General features: G+C 47.4%; 1 protein-coding gene across 1 annotated transcript in view; it reads left to right on the top strand.

The window, feature by feature from the left end:
- Positions 1-20,504, top strand: part of Il20rb (interleukin 20 receptor subunit beta) — a 30,586-nt gene extending 10,082 nt beyond the window's left edge. The window contains exons 2-7 of the mRNA XM_032911323.1: positions 1,066-1,192; positions 2,833-3,023; positions 8,062-8,186; positions 10,225-10,375; positions 14,703-14,845; positions 19,022-20,504. Coding sequence (XP_032767214.1) covers positions 1,066-1,192; positions 2,833-3,023; positions 8,062-8,186; positions 10,225-10,375; positions 14,703-14,845; positions 19,022-19,138 — 854 coding nt within the window. The 3' untranslated portion in view covers positions 19,139-20,504. The remainder of the gene's footprint in view (positions 1-1,065; positions 1,193-2,832; positions 3,024-8,061; positions 8,187-10,224; positions 10,376-14,702; positions 14,846-19,021) is intronic.
- Positions 20,505-21,938: the final 1,434 nt, after the last annotated feature.

Here is a 21,938-nt window from a genome sequence, read left to right as displayed (position 1 = left end):
AGTTATTAAGTTACGGTTAGATAGCAGAGTTTTCTGATGTCCTGTTGACAGTAGACTAATTGGGGGGAAAATGTATTTCAAAAGGCCCACAAGATAGGATATTTGAAGGCTTTTAACCAAAAAGAAATGATAAATGTTTGAAATAGGCTTGCTTTTATTTGAAATAACACATTGTATTCATGTGGTAAAATACCCACAGATATCATGGGTACATTTTTTATACGTTCACTAAAATAAATAAGGCCAATGAGATGGCTCACTGAATAAAGGTGCTGTCCTGAAAACCTTATGACCCATATTTGCACCTGATTCCCATTGGTGGAAGGAGTAAACCCTAAAGTTGTCCTCTGGTGTCTATATATACACCATGGAATATACATCCACACTCATATACATACATATTGTACATACTAGTAATAAGTAAATTATTAAGTAAAAAATGCATATCATACTAGAGTGGTGGTCTCAGCACTCAGGTCGCAGAGCAGGGAGATCTCTGAGTTTGGGGCCAACCTGGGCTACAGAGTAAGTTATAGGATAGGCAAGGCTACATAGAGAAACCCTGTCTTGAAAAAAAGAAAAAAAATACATGCTCTTGAACAAATAACATGCCTCTGTTAGTTTGTTCATTTAATGGGGAAAATAATGGCTCTTCTACTCAGTAGGGTCATGGAAAGCTGGGCATAGTGGCAAACACCTTTAGTCCCAGAGGCAGAGACACATGGATCTCTGAGTTTGAGGCCCATCTGGTCTACAGAGTGAATTTTAGGACAAGAAGGACTACACAAAGAGACCCTGTCTCAAACAAACAAACAGAAGAGGAGAAGGAGAAGGAAATCAAATGGGGTAATCCTGTAACAATCCAGCAACGGCCTATATAGAGTATGAGCAAAGTTCACTAGAGCTTAGCTATTGTTATTACTACAGACATTCCATGCTGTCACAAAGGCACAAGTGTGATAAAATTGCGGTCACTGCGGATGAACCTGTAAGGCTTTGCATCTGAAGCTTTGCCAGTTCTCACTGTCGCTCAGAGGTCAGCTTCTCTACTTAATTTCATCCCAGATGGAGCGACCATTCTGCCTGCCCCACAAAACTTCTCTGTACGGTCAACCAACATGAAGCATCTGTTGATGTGGAACCCAGTGACCCAGCCGGGGGAGACGGTATTCTATTTTGTGGAGTACCAGGGGTAAGTTTGGTTTGTTTCTGCTTAATAGCCTTTTCTTCCTTAGATAACAGGTCTGAGAAGGACAGCCCTCCTTCTCTACTCCAGGAGGCTTTGTGGCTCAAAATAGATGTTTTACCCAGTCTGCCCTTTAGTGTTAATGGGTTTGAGAGACCCAAATACATTTAGGTGTACCTGTTTTCAACAGTAGGAAAATTTGTGAGTTTGATCCTTGCTTGGAATGGACAAATCCAGAGAGCTAACCTTTTGAGGTGTAGGAGGCCAGCCATAGTTTCCTTGACTTACTTGGATAAGAAGTCCAAATGAGTCTTGACCCTAACGTTCAGCTGGCCCGGGGTAGGTGAACTTGGATCTAGTGTTTCCCAGCTGCCCGGGCACTTGTGACTGACAGAGTTAGTGCTCGACACATTTCATTAGCGATGTAAGACCAAGGTTAGCCTGTAAACCAACGACTAGTAACTCCCTGTAAACCAACAACTAGTAACCTCCTAGATGTTAGGAGCTACAGTTCTTGGAAAATAACAAGGCCACGAGGGAAAAGATGGTGGTCATATGGCTTTGTCCTTAAAAGTCTCTGCCACATGTGTCTTGAAGCCACTCAGCTGGGAATTCCAGGGAGTTGTCCTGACCAAAGTCCATCCTGGTCAGTGTTTAGTTAAAGCTTGGTTCAAATTTGGCTCAGAATTGTGGAACTAGTTTATCTCTCGGGGAATCTCAGGATTAACACAAGGCAGGAATAGAGCCCCACATGTGTAGATATTCTTCTGGGCTCAGGGATACAAGGATGCACACTTGTAGATTCATGGAAACCAGCTTCTGGAGCAAGAGGTAACTACATACCCTGGGTGTGCACTCCTCAGTTTTGCAGCCACCAGCTACTGGTGCTATTTAAGTTTAAACTACACCGAAGCATGTCACTGACCCCCTTCTTCCTTCTTCACATGCTCTAGAGCCACAAGTGGTCAGTGACAACCCCCACTGACCGTCACTGACACAGGACATTTCAGTCATCACAGAGACTATCGGGCAGCAGAGCTCAGAGCCCAACGCAGAGTTGTAGAATCCCAACAGGAAGCTGTTAAGGGTCATGCAAAGGAGTTGAGTTTGCAGCTCTTTTGTGGTGGTGGTGGCCTCTGCAGGAGGCGTACCCTTTCCTGAGAGATGGCAGAGTCAGAACTCTTGAGACAGTGAACATCTAGGTAGAAGCCATAGACGAAGAGATCACCCTCACTTTGAAGGAGTGAGCAAAGGTCAGTGGGGGTAGAAGCAGCATCCCTAGAGGGCAGGATGGGAGAAGGCCAGTGTCTCACAGGAAGCCATCAGGGACAGAAACATCCTAGTCTGCTGAGGGGGCAGTGTTTGAGATCTCCACTGCAGAAGGTGGAGTATGGGAAACCACAGTGCGGCAAGGCATGATGGCAGCTGAGATGGGGATGGCGACAGTGGACGTAGAGAGACAGGGACAGGTGGAGGCTAATGCTAGGGTTTCTGAGGAATAAAGAAGAGTGGTGGTTGGGGCGGGAAGGAGGTAGAGGGTCGGGAGCTGGGGAGAGAATGCTCATTCTACTAACGCACAAAAGCAGTTATCTTCTAGTCTGTCCGAAGGGTGTGCCTTGACTCTGTGCCTTCCTCTCCTTGGCCAGGGAGTACGAGAGCTTGTACATGAGCCACATCTGGATCCCCAGCAGCCAGTGCTCACCTACCAAAGGTCTGGAGTGCGATGTCACCGATGACGTCACTGCCACAGTGCCATATAACTTCAGGGTCATGGCCATGCTGGGTTCACAATCTTCAGCCTGGAGCAACCTGGAGCACCCCTTTAATCGGAATGCAAGTAAGGCATACCTCTCCTGCCCTTACGGAACTAACTACCTTCAGCATCAAAATAACTGGTGTGCTTAGAAACACAAAACCTTACTGACATTGTTTTTAAATCGCTGACTGTCTCACCTTCTGTCCCTCTCCTTCTGTCCTTTGGGAGTCAGTCCTGACTGTCCTCGTTAGGGCCCACAGGTATGGACATTCCAGCACTGACACTAGAAATCTTACTCTGATCACGCCTCTGTAAACATTTCCCATCTGGAGCCCCGTTAACCCCATACTGCTGAGAGCAGCTCCATTGTTTAAAAACGGCTGTACATTTAACGGCTATCAGAAACATTTCCTTTCTGTGGTTGCTGGCAAATAACTTTTCTACTGCAATTATAACTGGAAAGTGATTGAAAGGGGAGAGAAGAGTCCAGGTAAGTGGCCAAGGGCCAGCTGTGGCTGTCCTGTGAAAGGACATGTGTGTTTGGGACGAGGTGATGGCTGGATGGGCAGCAGGGCAGATGAAGAACTGGCCCTATGGTAAAGCTTAATCAGGTCAGGAGAGGGGAGTGACGGAAGGAGACGGGGTCTAGGCCATGTCTTCTTACAGAACAGATACTATGGCCACTGCGAGGAGAGTAACCTGGAGTAGGTAAACCTGCCGAGCAGAGGAAGAGTGAGAGGGAAACTGATAGCTTTCGGCTAAGCCAAGATGGTTTCTGGTCTCTATCGTAGCAGAGGAGGTACGGGGGAGTGGATGAGTTCAGCAGACATGGGAGCTTGGGAATCGGTTAGTGAGGGATGGCGTAGGGAGACAGAATCTAGCTTCTTACCTGGGTTGTGAGACTGCTGTCCAAGGCAGAGAACCCAAAAGGAGCAACTGATCTTGAAGAATAGGAGACACTCGATGTGTTCTTTGGAGCTGAACTCCCGCAACGTGGTGTGCTGTGAATGTCTGACTGACAACCGGAAATCAGGCCTTGAGGCTCTTGGGGATGAAAGCCAAACACACAACACAAAGTTATACCAGCTATATAGGCTTGGAGATGATGTGAGTGTCCAGGGACAATGTAGGGAGGATAAAAAGAACTCAGGATGAGGTCCCAGAACCTCAGGGTTTAAAATGTAGACAGTGGAAGGATTTGTGTAGGTGGCTGGGTAGCTAGAAGGGGCAGAGAGCTCCTGCGAAGCTTAAAGAAGCCCTTGGGTGGTCCTTGAGAAAGTGACCAGGCTGCAACTGCAACACATTGAGGACTGTGTGAAGATGGGAAGAGGCAGCTCTTTGTCTGAAGTGGGAGTGGGTGGGATGGTAGGCGTTTGGTGCTAGGGAAAAGGCAAGGCCTCCAGTGGCCCATTATCTTCTAGTGGCAGATTTCCTTAGAGTGAGAGCTTAGGAACATTAGGTCCCAGTCTCCAGTAATGGAGTAAGTCAAGTCACTGAGGACAGAGGATATTGAGTGGAAGTCAAGAGGGTTTAGATGACAAGGCATCCCAAATGGGCCCTGAGGAATTATGAGGGTTGGTTCAAATCCATCTTGGAACGTGATAGCTGTGTGAGTCCAATATTTTGCCTCATGGGATAGCTGAGGGGAACCATATGAGCTGTTGCTAATATTATTATTGTTGTCCTGGGGATGCCGGAGCTGAGAGCCAGTGAGCAGATGAGGAGCACAGGGTTGCTGGAATGGGATGCCAGGGAGGCTTTTGCTGTGATATGCAGACTTCTCTGCTAAGCATCTTTCCCAGGTACGGGGAAGACTTGGCTGAAGTGGTCGGAGCCTAGGCACCTGGAGGCTTATGGGCACTGGAGGACACTGCAACTCTTCCTCTGCCCACAGGGTTCAGCCAACACCCAGCCCTACTTCCTCTGGCACCTGGGGGTCTGAGGCTCCAGCCAAGAACTCCTCTGGGGTCTGGCAGCTATTGCTGGAAGGAAGGCCAGGACAGATGGAGATCAGGGAGTGCCGGCAGTTATTTGGGAAGGGCTGGGCAGTGAAATCTGTACTCAAGAGGCCAGCATAAACAGGAAAAGGTCTTGCTGCAGGGGAATCTGAGGGATAGGAGTTTGCATGTGCTGAAGAGAGCAGAATCTTAAGAATCCTGTTGGCTTCATGTGTAGTGGAGTCAGCAACCTGGCTGGGTTAGTACTGGTTCTCTTTCTCTCTGTCTCTCTGTTTCTGTCTCTCTGTCTCTGTTTCTCTGTCTCTGTCTAACTCTGTCTCTGTCTCTCTCTGTCTAACTCTGTCTGTCTCTCTGTCTCTGTCTCTGTCTGTCTCTGTCTCTGTCTCTCTCTATCTGTCTCTCTCTCTGTCTGTCTCTGTCTCTCTCTGTGTCTCTCTCTCTCTCTCTCGCGTTTTTTTCAAGACAGGGTTTTTATATGGAGCTTTGTCCTGGAACTCACTCTCTAGACCAGGCTGGTCTTGAACTCACAGAGATCTACCCGCCTCTGCTTCCCAGGTGCTTGGATTAAAGGTGTGCACCTCCACCACCTGGCTAGCACTGAATCTCCTAAGGGCGCTCTATCTGCCTTTCCTATTTGAGAGGGTCACTCTGACTTCTCTGACACACAAAAATCTTAATGTTCTCCAGTGGAGCTATCCTATTCTTAACCTCATTGAGGGCAGACATTCTTTTTTTTTTTTTTTTTAATTCTTTTTTTCGGAGCTGGGGACCGAACCCAGGGCCTTGCGCTTCCTAGGCAAGCGCTCTACCACTGAGCTAAATCCCCAACCCCCCATTGTTTTTTGAACCTAAAATTCTACCCAGGTTTGTGTCATGTGTAGCCAGAGTTGTGGCTCCCTGCTTCTGGGGATGAACACCTCACACAGGAGGCTAGAAACATAGACTGACATGAGTTCTAATTCTGGCTGTTAGCTGTGTGACTCTGGGCAAGTCCCTTAACATCTCTGTACCACAGAATTAATTACCTTCTGTGGGTGGATCAATTGCTCTGAGCATACTGAGTGTGTAGGCCAGAGGTTTCTGCCCAAGTGCTGCCAGAAAGGAAGGAAGGAAGGAACAAAGAAACAAAGGGAGAAAGGAAGGAAGAAACTCTAGATTGTAAAAGGGTGGCATAGATTGAAAGGTGGCATTAAAGACCCAGATTCTGACCGTATGTGGAGTGGGCATTCTCTGTTTGCAGGCATTACAGAGGCAGTGGTGCTGTGTCTGGACTAGCTGTATTTGCACAGGTGGCTTGACTTCCCAAGTCCTCTTTGTCCCTTCAAGGGACAGCTCACCAAACCTAGGGATATTTTCTCTAATGAGGATGGCAAGGGAAAACCCCCTTTGCTCTCTCAATGCCTCCTCTAGGAACTGCCTTTCTTCTCTATGTTCCTTGGCCTCCGTGTGGAGGGATTTAGTCCATGACACCTCTCTTCCTACTTCCCAGGCCAATACCAACCATCCCACAGGTCCTTCTGGTCCTGCGGTTTCTAGATTGATATCGAAGGAGGGGAGGCAGCCCGTGTGGGCCCTTCTGTTCTTGGCCCCTTGGTGGGAAGGTGTCCCCAGAGGCTGGCAACCTCTCTGTTTGGGAACCTGCAAAATGCGAAAGACAGTGTTTGTGCTTGGGCTGTGATTTCTAGAACTGATTGTCAGAATGTCTAAGACACTTCTGACTTGCTGACAGTTTTTATGTGAGACTAAGAGTCCTTGGACCAAGAATAGAAGGACCGAGTCACCCAAGCTAGCAAGGCACCAGATCTCACATGTGCCAGGGCTCTGTGTGAGCAGTAGGGATGCACAGGGTTGACCCTGTCAGATAAATTTACTCCTAAGGCGCAAAGGGGATGCCAGCTATGTTCAGCAGAGCTCAGGCAGGCAGGCGTTCAGCAAGCATTAAGGTGTTAAGGATTGGTTCTAATGCTTTGACTTAATCAGGAATCTGCATGTCCAAACGCTAAAGGTCCTTGTATCCAGTTGGTTTTTGATCGATCAATAAAAATGCCAATGGCCAATGGCAGGGCAAAGGGAGATGGGGCAGGCCTTTAGATTTGTGCGGGCTAGGAACTGGAAAAAGGAGACAGAATCGCCATGACTCGGGGGAGAAGGGTGGGAAAGGATGGGACGTGGCAACTGCAGGAGAGAAAGCCATGTGAATATTTAGGTGGGTGGCACTGGCTGCTTTTCCGATTGAGCCTGGGGTAGCAGGGGAAGCTTTAGGAGTGCCAAGCCTTTAAGGTAGCCAAGGCATTTTAAAATTAACTGGCATGTGTACGTGCGTCTTCCATTCAGGAATCCAGATAGCTCCTGGGCAGGTGCCACCCTGGGACCCGCAGGGGCCAAAGCAGTGTAGCTAAACTCACCGCTACATTAAGGACCAGTGTCTTCACTCATTGTCAAGGTGAAGAACAATGAAACAAGGTGGTGGAGAGGAGACAGAGAACGTGCTCTAAAAGGAAAAGAAGGCAACAATGTTTCCCTGAGTTCTTCCTCCCTTCTCTTGAGCCTCTGCTCCCGGAGAAGGAGCAGATGACTTGGGGTGAAAATGAGTTGTAGTAAGTCTTTACCGTTTGTTTTCTGCTCATCCATCATTCAAAAAGCATTTTATGAGGACCGCCAGATGGCTTAGCAAGCAAAGGCTTCGCTGGCAAGCGCGATGACCTGAGTTCGATTCCCAGAACCCACCTGGTGGAAGGAGAGACCTGTTCTCTGTGTTTCATATGCAAATAAACACACACACACACACACACACACACACACACACACACACACACACACACCAAATACATTTTAATATAAATAAAATCTAAAAGGACTTTTTTTTTCTTTTTTCTTTTTTTTTCGGAGGTGGGGACCGAACCCAGGGCCTTACGCTTGCTAGGCAAGCGCTCTACCACTGAGCTAAATCCCCAACCCCCTAAAAGGACTTTTATGAGCACCCAGAGTGCAGGAGAGTGCTTATGTACATAATTCCACCCACACACTAGCACCCCTCGGCAGACCACCCTGCCCCTTGCCCATTGGGCTGCTACGTCTCCACTGGTGACATGGTCATTTTATCCTGAGGAAATCGGTTCCCCCTGGAGCTGGTTTTGATTCTTTCTTTCTCTTGCCAACAGCTGTTCTCACCCCACCCAGGATGGAGGTCACTGAACATGGGCTGCATCTGGTTGTTGAGCTGGAAGACCTGGGGCCCCAGTTTGAATTCCTTGTGGTCTACTGGAGGATGGAGCCTGGTGCCGTGGTGAGGCTTCCCACTGACCCTGCCTGGCCTTTGAGTCAAGCCTTAGAGAAGGCGCACGGCTTTCCGGGGGTGAGGGAATGTGTCTAGCTCTGTAGTGCTCATGGCATAAGTGACTTGACCAGGGTGAAGTTTAAGAAAGGAGAAACAAGAGAACCAGCCATCCATCCCTTGACTCCTTCCTCAAAGACCTACCTTTCATCCTAGGCCTTGGCCAGGACGTCTGGGCCCTTTTCAGGCCAGGTCTATAGGAGTTTGGGAGGCCGCTTCTCTTACTTTAATGCCCTCCCCGCTCCCCCCACCCCGGACCCCTAGTGCCTTTTTGATGCATTTGGGTTTTTTTTCTCCCTCACCAGCTAGTCTCAGACACATAGGGCCAACAGGGCAGGATGTTCCAGCTCAGGGTGTTCCGGATGATTTCAAAAGCACAGAAGGTGGGCACAAACCTCTCGAGGGGTGTGTGTGTGTGTGTGTGTGTGTGTGTGTGTGTGTGTGTGTGTGTGTGTGTCTTGGCAGAGTGCAGAAGTGGGGCACAGAGCCAGCAGCTAGCTTATGAATAAGACTATCTAATTATGATCCAATGGGCCGTGCAGAAAGCTTGGAAGGGAGCTGCCCTTCCCCATGGGAAGCTTGCTGTAGTTTGGGGTGAGTGGGAGGCCAGCCCTCATGGAAGGTGGTCACAAGCAGCAGCAGCAGCAGCAGCAGCAGCAGCAGCAGCAGCAGCGTAAAACTCTAGCAGACACAGGGGACACCACTCCCTGTGGAGTTCTGTTTAAGCTGATAAAATGGCAGAGCCTGGTGATCCACTTCAGTGGGCACAAGGAAACTTGTGCTTTCTCAGAAGGATCAATATCGGCCACAGAGGCGTCTCACCAAATCTGTGAGCAGAACCAGCACAAGACCAGGCAGAAGTACAGTCTTAACTACACAGGGACCTGGCCTGTGGGACCCTTGCTGTTTTCTCCCTGAAGGTCTTATGTGGCCTCTTCTCTTCACTCCCAGGTCCTATCCATGCCTGTGACTGTGTCTCCCTGACTCCTCAAAGCATCTCAGATTGACCCTCCTCACCCAGTCCTCTCCCTTTGTCCTCCTGTCCAGCTTGAGGTATTCGGTTTCCTAAGACCAAATCCTCCAGGGAGGAATCCCGTTGCTTGGGCTCTACTTATCCATCTAAGCTTTGTGGGGTTTGGACAGCCAGCCGAGCTCTGTGGGTCCCCTTCTCAGTCAAGGCTGTTCAGTGTCACACGGCAGTATCTTGGGGGCTTGTACACTCTCAGCAGAGTGGGATAGTGATCTTGGAAGATGGCGTGGGCAGGTGGGACAGGGTATTGGCTAATATTTACCCTGCAGGGTCAGGGCACACTAGTAACACATTTCACTGTCAGCCAGGCAGACGGAACAGGGTGGGAGAAATGCTGGAACTTGGCAGGAGAGAGCACGCATCAACCTCGTAGTCTTTGGGGGCGGATCCTAGTCCCCTCCCTTGTAACTGGGAGGCTCATTGCTGAGAGAGTGTGTACCCTGAGTCATCGGGGCTGGGTCACACAAGCTTCTACAGGCTCCTCTACAGGCCTGGGGGTTAGAGCAAGAGTTGACGGGTGGGCAGACAGGTGGATGAGCTCTGCCCAAATCTTGTCCTGTTGGAGAGGCTGTTTCTAAACTCCCTTTAACCCTGTGCCTCCTAGCCACTCTCTTTGCCTTACCCCATTTTTTTTTTCTTCACAGCTCTAATCACTGCAGGAATGCATTTATATTTCTCTCCCACATGCAAGCTCTCCAAGAGCAGGGGCTTTACGTCTTTCATTCAGTGCTGTGTGCCTAATTATATTACTACACGGGTACATTAGTATATTAGTACAGGCCTAATATATGTCCGTGCGTGAATGAAGAAATGAATGCTTTCATGAACGAGTGGGAAGGGATGTTCTCTGTTCTGGAATGTTCTGGAAAAGGACTCCCTGCACTTTCCCTGCCCTGCTCTCCCCACCATCTCTCACTCTGCTGTCCTTCAGCACTAACTGTGTCTCGATCTTTTTTACAGGAACGTGTCAAGGTGGTGAGGAGTGGGGACATTCCAGTGCACCTAGAAACCATGGATCCAGGGGCCATGTACTGCGTGAAGGCGCAGGCGCTGGTGAAAACCATCGGGAGGCACAGTGCCTTCAGCCAGCCTACGTGTGTGGAGATGCAAGGTAGGGATGACCTGCTTGTCCCTGGATCCCTGCACATGGCCGCCTTACCAGTGCCTGGGTGCCCATCTGGTGTCTTGGGTGCTGAGTCTTCCCCAGCTTTACACGTTTGCTTCCAGGCTTGGTGAGTCCTAAGGTAAACTCTGACTCCCCCAGGGGTAGAAGCCCACCCTGGCTAGGATTTCTTGAACATTGTCTGGAGTTGCCCCCAAAGCCACCTCCCCCTGCGACACATTGTTACAAGACTACCTTGCCAGAAGGCTGTTGCCTGTGGGCAAACATGGCTGTCGGAGAGTTAGATCTTGGAAGGACGTACCACACTGTATAATAAAATTACAGCCTCTTTTGTCTGGAAGGGATCTTATAGTCTGTAGAGCCCTCTTTTTTGACTATCTTTTTAAATTTGAATTTAAGCAATTTAAAAATTGTGCTTGTGTTGTGTGTATATGTCTGCAGAGGTATATGTGTGTGTACATACACATATATATGTCTGCAGAGGTATATGTGTGTGTACATACATACATACACACACATATATATATATGCATATGCATGTGTGTGCATGCCTCTCTCACTGATCCCAGAGCTTTCTGACTGGCTCTGTGGGCTGACAAACAAGCCCCAGGGACTCCCGAGCACCCGTGTTATAGATGTGCACAGGCTTTCCTGGCCTTCATATGGGTGCCATAGATCCAAACTTGGCTAATACTTGCCTGACAGGCACTTTACTGACTGTAGCATCTCCCTAAACTCTGTCTTTCTCACTCTCATGCTCTGAAAAAGCCCTGCAGTAATTAAAGACTCCTTGAAAAGAAACAAAATCTGATGTCCCATGAGCCCACCATGCAAACACCACTAGTTACATTTTCTTCTTACCTTTAGAAAGTATTAGTTTGAATCTATAGTCTATTCATAGGGCCCATAACATATTGCAAATGTAAATTATCTTCTCTATGTCTCTTCTCCATTTGCATAGTTCCTCATCCTTTCCCTTCAGTATGAGTTTCTTAGGTAGTCTTCTGAAGACATTTGAATCCACATACATGTAAATGAGGACATGTATGTGTAAGTATGTGCATATATATCATCTTTTAGGCATAGCTGATGACATATGTACTGTTCTGAATCTTACTTTTATGTATCTTGTAGATGTTTCTGAATGAATAAAGAAATTCCATCATCCTTTTTCATTACCAAATTCTATTCCATTTTTATATGTGTGTTTGTGTCTGTATGTATATATGTTTATTGTTTAATTTAACTGATCTGCTATTGTTAGGGTTATTTTCCCCCCACCAAAATTTCCTTATGTATAATCACTTTTGCTTTATACATGTATGTATGTATGTATGTATGTATGTATGTATGTATGTATGTATGTAAGTATGCATGTGTTTGAATGATAAATTCCTGGAAGTAAAGTACCTGGGTCAAAAGACATGCATTTAACTTTGACACTGTTGAAAATGCCCTCTAAAGAATTGTGACCCTTCAGTTATCACCCATATGAAGACATGCTGTAGCACATTAGGACATACATGTTATATGTTATTGTAAACTTATAAAAAGGCTGTCTTTTCCTCCACTAGATTCAGCACTGCAGTGCCCCAAGATATCTGGGAGATATCTTGCCAGAAACACACATCTCAACTCTGTGGCGGCCCAGTGTCTGCCACCAAACACTCTCCCTGACTCAATTCTCCACCAGAAAGAAAACACAACACAATAACCTCTGATCCAGTTGATAAGATATAATTGCCCACCTAAACATACAAAGCCCTGGACACATCCATCCCTCAAGACCATTCATAACAACCTGTAAATACACAGAGTGGAATCTTAACGTCAGCCTCCATGTTGTCTCCACTGCTTCCCTCCCAGTCTCCTCCGGCCTCCCGTCCTTTCTGTTCCAGTCTCCTCCTCTTCCCTCAAACTTTTCTCCCGCTCATCCTTCCTTCTTGTCCAACAACAGGCCTCATTGTATCTTGTACCTGCACCACCTGTATGATATCATCCCACAGTTATATCTGGTTTGTTTTTCACAAATACATTCATAACATTTTCCATAAACACCTTCTGAGTAACATTTCTTGGTTCTTAAAAAATTATTTGTCAAACTTATGAAAAATCCAAACAATATAGAACTATAAAATGTAGGCATTCCTCCAGCCTTCTTCAGGATGCTCAAGAGACTGGCCGTTACAGTTCGGATAGAGTGTCTCCCCACTTGCTCATGTGTTTGTACACTTAGTGCCTGGCTAATGGCACTATTTGGGAAGTCGTAAAACCATTGGGAGGTGGGGCCTAGCTGGATAAAGTAGTTCTCTGAGAGGTGGACCTTGAGGTTTAGAGCTCAACCCCACTCCCTGTCCTGTTTCCTGAGCCATGGGGAATGTAAACATACAGCTTCCCGTTCCTGCAGCCACAACTGAGAACTGTTCCCATGACCACACCTTCCTGCCAGGATGGAACGCATCCTCAGAGCACCAGTCAAAATAAACTCTCCCTCCTTTTGCTTGCTTCTTGTCAGGCATTTGATCACAACACTGAGGAAAGTCACAGATACATTTTCGCAGGCAAATCCTTCATTTATTCTTTCAGCATTTTCTGTACTTTCCAACACTTCTCAACTCAGGGACTCAAGTGTTCCCTTTCCCTTTCCCTGGTTCTGCTATCCCTTGTAGCACATTGGCCAGTGTATGTCTTCCATTTTCTTTTTCTTCATCTTCTTTGATACAGCATCTTACTATGTAGGTCTGGATGCCCCGAAACTCACTATTGTAGACCAGGCTGGCCTAGAGCTCAGAGATATATTTGTTTCTTTCTCCCAAATGCTGGGATTAAAGGATTATGCCACCATGCTTGGCTTACCTTACTGTGTAAAGACACACAGTAAGCCAATATGTGCAAGTATATCTTTATTGATAGTGATACCATTTACTCTCCAAATATTTTCCATTATTGGTCAAACCACAATCTGTCTGTCCTGTTCCTTCTAACGGCTGAACTGTTAACCTACCACGCCAATGTTCCATAATATCTTCCATCAGCCTGGTTTGTTTGGCATTTAAATCATTCCCATTGGCCCTGGAAGATGCTGTTCTCTTTATTTTGGTGTTTGCAGAGCACTGACCACATGCCAAATCTTGGCCTGTCCACTGGGGCAGAAAAGGGAGTCCATGCCTTCCAGTTATGGAGGCAAACAGCCAGCTACTAGCACGTGAGGTGCATGTGTGTGTGTGTGGGGGGGGAGGGGGTTGCTTCGAGCAGAGTCACAGCACACAAGGATGCATGAAGGGCTGCACACTGCTGGGCGGGACGGAGATTGGCGGTAGCCTGTGGCCCTCGTCTGCACATTCCTTGTGCACTTACTGAGGTGCATATTTGTCTCCTTCCTTGGAATGGTTTTCTGGGAATGAACATCACAGGAGGGGATTGGAAGGATATGAACGCTGTACGTTTTTTTGATGTCTTCTGCCAAAATATTTTCCAAAAGTGAAACAATGCGTGTGCCCCACCCCACACGCCACAGCCCCGTGAGCTGAGTCACATTGTGGGTAAGAGGCTCAGGCAGGAGGTGATGAACAGGCGTTTGAGGTTGGAACAGAGAGGTGGGGGTCCAGCTCAGCCTCTCTTCTGCTTCCAAATGCTCGGTCCTGGTGCTCTTTGCTATATTTGTTAGCAAACTCGTCACAGGCTTTGGAGCTAGACCTACCTGTATATCCTGTCATAGGCCGTTAGTCCATCTTGAGCATAGATAGCATCCTCTTCCATGAAAGAGGTCCTCACCCTGAGGAGAGAGGCCTAGACCTTATCAGAGTGCTGGGGGATAGAAGCAGAACCTAGCATGTGTAATAGAACCTTGATCTGTCAGTTATGGCGTGATGGTTTAGGGGACTTAATATTTTCCTCCATCATAAGAGTCCACGCCAAGAGCAAATTGTGAAACACATTGTTTTTGGCTCCCGCCCAGCCCTGTTCTAGGCTGTTCTGCTGCAGCTCCTCCTCCTCATCCTGCCTGCGGCCTGGCAGCCCGCCTTCCTCTGGCAGTCGTGCCAGGTACACGCTACCATGGGCAACGTCTTACATTCCCCCCTCCCCTTCCCAAGACTGGAATGGTAATTGTGGCTTTCTGGGAAAAAAAACCACACACACTCTCCATGAGATTCCAGAAGAATGGGGGTCACTGTAGCCATTGGAGGACACACCAGTCTCATGGTGCTGTCACCTGCGGCGCGGCCTGAGTGCATCCCTAAGAAACTCTGGGGAAGGGGTTCCTGGTGGCTCCCCCGTCCCTGCTGTTCCCTGCTCACTTGTGCTCTGCCCACAGGAGAGTCCCTTCCGCTGGCGCTGGCTCTGTTTGCATTCGTTGGCTTCGTGCTGATTCTTGTGGTTGCACTGCTCTCCGTCTGGAAGATGGGCCAGCTGCTCCGGTACTCTTGCTGCCCCGCTGTTGTCCTTCCGGACACCTTGGTAAGAGCATTCTTATACCTTTCAGTGTGATGCTGGCCAGATGCATCGTGGGCCCTGGAGGGGTTTGGGGGGCATAGACACTTTCTTCATGGTTTGTGAAGATATGCAGAGAGTGGAGCAAACGCCAATGGGGCTTCTCGTGCCTCAGTCTGTGGTGTTGTAATAAAATACTACAGACTACGTCATTGATAGAGAGTAGACGTTCAGTGGCTCTGAAGGCTGGGGACGGTGGTGGAGGAATGAAGACAGAAAGGGCTTATGGGTAAAGGTCTTCTTGCTATTACAACATGGTTAAATGTGATAGAACTAACGGATAGAATGAAATTTCACACCAGCCGACTTAAGGCCTTAGAGCCTACATTTATGAAGTGGGGACCTCATCACCTCCCACGGTTCCTGTTTCAACCCTGTTTTGCTGGGCTTTTGTTTCCAATATGTGGTTTTTGAGGATACATTCAGGTCACAATAACTCCTGATGAGAAGGTCTGGATGACATCCTAACATGGACAGCCGTGGATCTCTGGCAGGCCATTAAGCTGTTCCCCCCGGACCTGTCATTACTAAGATGGTGGCTGTGTTGTTCAGCCCAGGGTGCCTATGGTTTCAAGAGTCATGCAATCTTAATCTTTCAAGGTGCCTCCTGAGTACTCCCGGCTGCCCCAATTCTAACAGCGGCTCTGTCCAGTAACATGTTCTGACCCAAAACTTCATTCTCAGTCCCTACGCAGAGTCTCATGATTCTCAGGTTTGAAGGTCATGTGGCATGGGATTTGCTTTGCCTTGGACAGCAGTCTGGACCTTTATAGCGACTGCTCACAGAGCTGTCCTATCAGTGACCCATAAGCCAAAGATGCTTATTTTTCTCTTGAAAACGTGGACCACGGCTCTGAGCCTCTGGGTATGTGTAGGCCCTGTGTACCCGCACCCTGGAGGGAGAAGAGTAAAAACGGGCCTCAGTAGCTCACACATGTGAGATCTTCAGAGGCCTCCTGGATCTCAACCACACCAAGCAGCACAATCAAAGCAAGAAAGAACAAACAGGAAGCAGAGCAACCCTTTCACCCCTGTCACCTTGAGGGTGTCACAGTTCTATCTGGTGGGGAGTTAACAGTCAGTTGCCCCAGTGTATCAGGACGAGCTCTGTCTATAGTCAACACACTGCTGGAGTTCCTTAGCCAGCCTGCAGTTACAATGAAGCTACTCTTGTAACACTTGTGTGGTTTGATTTGGGTCTGTGCAACAGGAATAACTCTCCCTTTAATCCGATTTTCAGGGTGCCCCAACACCTTTCTATCCTAATACAAGCTCTCCTGTCTCTAATATTTCTGAGTAGCCATAATAATGCTAGTGACAGTAGCAGAGCTAAGTTCCAGGGCTGTTGTGAGGATGTTCCTGTATTGATTGAGATCGCTGAGTCCGCCCTGACTTCTGCCTGCTACTTGGTTGAGAGAAGGTTGTAAAGAATCTATGAATGTGGCTACATCTGTTTCTCCCTTTTGTTACCTTCCCATGCTTTTTTATTTTCTTATTTTTTGAGACAAGGTCTCACTGTGTAGCTCTCGCTGTCCTGGAACTCACTCTGTAGACCAGGCTAGCTTGAAACTCACAGATCCACCTGTCTCTGCCTCCCGGGTGCTGAGATTAAAGGAGTGCACCCAGAAACCTTTCATGCATTTTGAGTGCATACACATATACGATTCCTGGATCTTCTTAAGTAAGCCTTTCAGCATCTCGATGTTCAGTTCTTTTTGTCCGTTGCTTGTATGGCGTATCCTTTGTAAAGCTCTGCGTTTTTGTTTAAAGTGTGTCTCTTATAGACAGTTGATTTGGTTTTCTGTTTTGACTTATTTTGTGTTTGTGTAAGTCACTTCTGGTAATCTCTGCCTTTTTAAAAATAGTATGTTTAGTCCTTTAACATGTAATATAATGATTGATGCAGTTGTATATTGGTTAATGATTTTATTTTTGTTTCTTCCATCTGTTTTTATTTTCCATTTTTCTTTTTCTGCCTCTTTTAGGGTTTATTAAGTATAAGTACACACACATATCACACACACACACACACACACACACACACTACAGTCTCCTTTCTTCTCCTTTTTTTTTTTTTTTTATTGAGGCTGGCTTTGATCTCACTCTACATTCAAGGATAACCTTGGATCTCCCACCTCTGCCTTCCAACTGCTGTTTTATGTGACACTGAAGTTTGAACCCAGGGCCATGGTACATGCTAGTCAAGCACTTTAGTAAGCCAGCCCCCAGTATATTATAAACTTTATAATTTTTAAATCTTTTTTTGTTATTCTTCACATTGTTTTGTTCATGGTTGTTATAGGAATTACCATATATGGGTCTTTTACGTTTTTAAAGCTTTATTTGCTTTTATTTCATGTGAATGGGTGTTTGTGTACGTAGTGTCCACAGAAGCCAGAAGGCGTCAGATTCCCCTAACTTATTGTTGTAAGGATGATCATATATTTTTTGTTTTATTTTATGCTTTCTACTCGTATAAAAGAAAGCATTTAACTGGGGGCTGACAGTGTTGGGGGGTTATTCCATGATCATGAGGAAGGGAAGCAGGCAGACCTGGTACTGGAGCCATAGCTACGAGCTATGCATTCTGACCTGCAGGCAGCAGGCAGAGGGGCGGGGTGTGGGGAGGGGTAGATGCTGGATCTGATGAGGGCCTCTGAATCCTCAAAGCTCACTCCCAGAGACACGCTACCTCCAACAAAAGCCACACCTCCTAATCCTCCCCAGACAGTTCATCAAATGGGCACCAAGCAGTCAGACATACAAGCCATTCTCGTTCAAACCACCAGAGAGGGAAGATCCAGGTGAGGGTAGAGAAGTAGGCAGATCTTTTTGGAGCTAATTCTTAGTAACCTGTTCTTCTAATGAGGCCCTACCTCGTGCTTTCCATGGCCTCCAATAGGATCATACTGGAACAACACATCGAGAGACACTGGCAGATCAGAGCTCTCATGCATTAATCGCTTGCCCAAAGCCTGCCATTGTTAATCCCGTGCACATGAGCCATCAGCAGATGATTCAGGCTACTTCGTAATGGACGCTGCAAAACTGCTCTTCCTATGTTTAAAGTCTCTGGGAGAAGCTACTGGAGGCGGAAGTGGGTAGGAGAGAGTTTTCCCTCAGGATGCTCTCCGGGCTGGGCACTGGACTAGGTAGTGTGCGAAGCCTCGCAGAGCAGGTCCTTCTTCTCAGAGCTCTCTGGTGGTAGAAGGGTGGAGCCCCTCTCCCCAGAATTATATCTGAGCTTTTGTGGGACTGGTTCTTAGCGGAAAGCACTGACCTAGCAGGGCCATGTGGGAATTGCTAGACAGAGGGTCAAGAGAGGCTCTCAGCAGATGCTGGAAGCCACAGACCTAGGGGCTTGGATTGTCCTGGAGAGTTTTGCTTCTTGAACGTTAACTAGGGCTGAGAGGATGGCTCAGTGGCGAGCATCAGTGTGAGGATCAGAGTTCGGATCCACGGAACTTACATAAAGGCAGAATGGGGGGGGGCAAGGACAACTTATTTTTTTCTAAAACTTTTTTTTTATTTTTAATTAATGTATGTGTGTCTGTCTGTCTGAGGATGTGTGCACATGAGTGTAGGTGCCCAAGGATCCGGAAGAGGGCTTTGGATCCCCCAGAGCTGGAGTTATAGCTGGCTGTGTACTGCTGGGTGTTGGGGGCAGTTCTTTCTTTCTTTCTTTCTTTCTTTCTTTCTTTCTTTCTTTCTTTCTTTCCTTCTTTCTTTCTTCCTTTTTTTAAAGATTTATTTATTTATTGTCTGTGAGCACACTGTAGCTCTCTTCATACACACCAGAAGAGGGCATCGGACCTATGACAGATGGTTGTGAGCCACCATGTGGTTGCTGGGAATTGAACTCAGGACCTCTGGAAGAGCAGTCAGTGCTCTTAACCTCTGAGCCATCTCTCCAGCCTGGAAAACTTGTAATGTCCATGTAGGGCTTGAACATACGAACATATGTACCCATATACACATGTGATTACACAGAAACACACACACACATACATGCATGCACACACACATACACATACACACAGCACGTTCACACATGTGCTTGAAAAGGGAGTTAAATAGTCAGGTTTCTACAATATTCTTTGTTGTGATGTCTAATGAATGATTTTTATGAAAATGAATTTCTAGAAAGTAACCAGCTCATCCCAGAAGCTGATCCGCTGCAGAAAGGAGGAGGTGGACGCCTGTGCTGTGGCCGTGCTGTCCTCTGAGCATCTCTTTGGGGTCTGGATCTCGCAGACTTGAGAAGCACTTGATGGGTTAACAGCCTGGTTTGCAGGACCCAGAACCCTGGATGGGGAGGGCTGTGTCTCTGTTTTCTCTGTGGACAAAAGACAAGAGAGGTAACAGGAGCCTGCTGTGTGCCTGACTAGTAGCCACCATCGGACGCAAAGTGGCGCGACCCAACCAAGAGTGACGGAAATAGTCTGGAGAAGTGATCCCCAGACCCACAGTCACCATATGCTCACTGAACAACAGTGGAGAAAATGGCTTTGTCCCTGCGGACCCCGCTTTGTCACTGTAGTGGGGGCTAAGGAGACTGTTTAAATGGTCTCTCCCCTCATCTGTGTATGCATCCAAACCAGCACCTGCAGGTTGGCAAGGAGACTCGTGGCACTGTGCAGGACGGTGAGCTCCGATCTTGGACGGTGGGGTATGCGTGAGCACTAAAAACGATGGGTACTCACCTGGACGCATAATCTTGGCATTTAGGAGGAGCAGGAGAGAAAATCACAAGTTCAAGGCAGCCTGGACAACATGGCGAAACCCCATCTCAAGTGAACAACTGAACAGCCAAGAGTAATGAAACTTTTATCGAACCAAACGCAGACTTCTTTACCAGAGGAAACCGAGGAGGGAAGGAGGAATGGGAGCGCTATTTCACTTCAAGCCAAATCCTGAGATGGTAGATGAGCAAGCTTTGCTGCGGGCGACATCGAGGGAGGCCATAGGCATCCATGATGGGACACACATGGATGCTGCTGTGGGTTCATGGAATGTCATCAGATCCTAGGACCCGGTCCACGGTAAATCCCACAGGCTCTCTTCCTAAAAACAGTTCACTCAGGGTTTCTCAGCCCCTCCCAGATGCTCACCAGGAACCCCTGACTAGAGAGAGGCACTGCCATTTCTTACTACCTCAGGCAGGGAGGTAGGGGTGGGGGACAGCTTGAGTCAGAGGAAGAAGAAGGAAGGGAAGTGGCTTCATCTCTCCCTGCAGAGTCAGGCTCACCACCCCCTCCCAACTCTGGAATCTAGAGCTGGTTTGCCTCTGCCCCAACTTCCTGTGTCTCTCCCGCCAGACAAGGGTAGAAACAGTGTAACTGCTTCAACCGTGTGTCTACTCCAGGAGAAAGGGCAGCTATGCACGGTGTGCGCTGAGATGCCCTGCCTTTCTTCCGTTTTGTTTATTTCTGCCTTGACTCTTTTGTGAAGCGAATGTTAATTTTGTATTTCAACTAGTCTGGAAACATATGTGCTATTTACAGAATTAAAATTTGCATACTTAATTGGCCCTCGTCTTTTTTCCCCTCTCTTCCCTGCCCCCTTACCCCAGGGACCTCGTCCCTCTGTTACCTAAGATCAGAATAAAGAAGTAACCCTGGCCTTCCTCTGTTACAGTTTCTCATGGGATTCTACGTGTTTTTGCTGGTCTCTTCAGCTATATCGAGAGCTCTCTCAATTATTCTACTGTCTCTTCGGGTCTCCAACATGCATGTGGTTATTGGACCCCAACCAAGCATCAGAAATAGAGCTCGCTCCTGATGGGACCATAGCTACCTCCTCAAAGCTGGCTTACTCTTTCCTGGAACCTCCTTTTCTTCCCTCTACCTGGGTAACAATTTTAACTGTCAGCTTGATACTATCTAGAGTCACGTAGGAAGAATCTGAGTGGGGGACTGTCTAGATCAGGTTGCCCTGTGCTTCTGTCTGTGTGGAATTGTCTTGATTATGTTAATTGATGTGGACCTTGGTTACTTTGAGGCTTCCCACAGGCCTAGGTTTCCTAGTTGTGCCTTCATAGAACACTTAGCACCATCTGATAACAAGATCCTGCTTCGTGGAGCGTGGATTCAATGGACAATGGGGACATGATTAAACAATGATAAGGTATTATTAGTAAGTAAATTATTAGTACACTGAGAGCTTATAAGCTTTAGGGGAAAATGAAAAGATGGAGAATAAGATAGGCCCAGGGCAGGTCGCAGCCAGTCTCAAGATGAAAATGATCGCAAACATTGGAACCCACGCTTCTGTCCCTCATAGCCACGTGGTGTGAGGGAGTCTGTGTGACTTGAGTTGCAGTCACTTGGCAACAGATCCTCAGGGGCGTGCTGTCTAAAGCAAGATGTATTCAGTGTTTGTACTGTTTCTACTGATAGTCCTTTAAAAAGTTATTTTCCTAAGCTATCAGATAAAGCAAATGAACATTCTTTATTCTGAAAGAACCTGGCTTTTGGGATCAAAACTGTAGGGGGTCAATTGTGGACATCAAAATGTGCATAAGAACAGTGTGTCATTAGAGCCACATCTTTGATGGCCAGAGTTATGTCAACTTAAGACAAGCTAGAACCAGCTGAGAGGAGGGACCCTCAATTGAGAAAATGCCTCCAGACTGGGCTGTCCCCCAGCCTGCTTGACATTTTCTTAATTAGTGATTGATGTGGGGGAGGGCCCAGCTCACCATGGACAATGCAATCCTGGGCTGGTCCTTCTGGGTTCTGTGAGAGAGGCAGGCTGAGCAAGGTCAATGGCCTCTGTGTCAGCATCTGTCCCTGGGTTCCTGCCCTGCTTGAGTCCCCATCTTGACTTCCCTGTGGGATGGATTGGAACTATAAGGAAAAGAAACCCTTTCTTTCCCAAGTTACTTTTCGTCATGGTGGGTTTTCTTTTTTAACAGTAATAGAAACCCTAGGACAAGATTAAATGAGGTAATGTGGAGTCACGCCTGCATAAAATGAACGGGTCTTTTGTGCCACCTGAAATTGGAAGTCACACCGTTTGAAACTCATAGGCAGATAATTTGGTGTTTAAAAAAAGTTCT

The sequence above is a fragment of the Rattus rattus genome, chromosome 8 (genome assembly GCF_011064425.1).
Source record: "Rattus rattus isolate New Zealand chromosome 8, Rrattus_CSIRO_v1, whole genome shotgun sequence".
NCBI classification, from domain to species: Eukaryota; Metazoa; Chordata; class Mammalia; order Rodentia; family Muridae; genus Rattus; species Rattus rattus.
The sequence above is the reverse complement of the archived record's forward strand: the minus strand, read 5'-3'. Positions and strand labels throughout refer to the sequence as shown.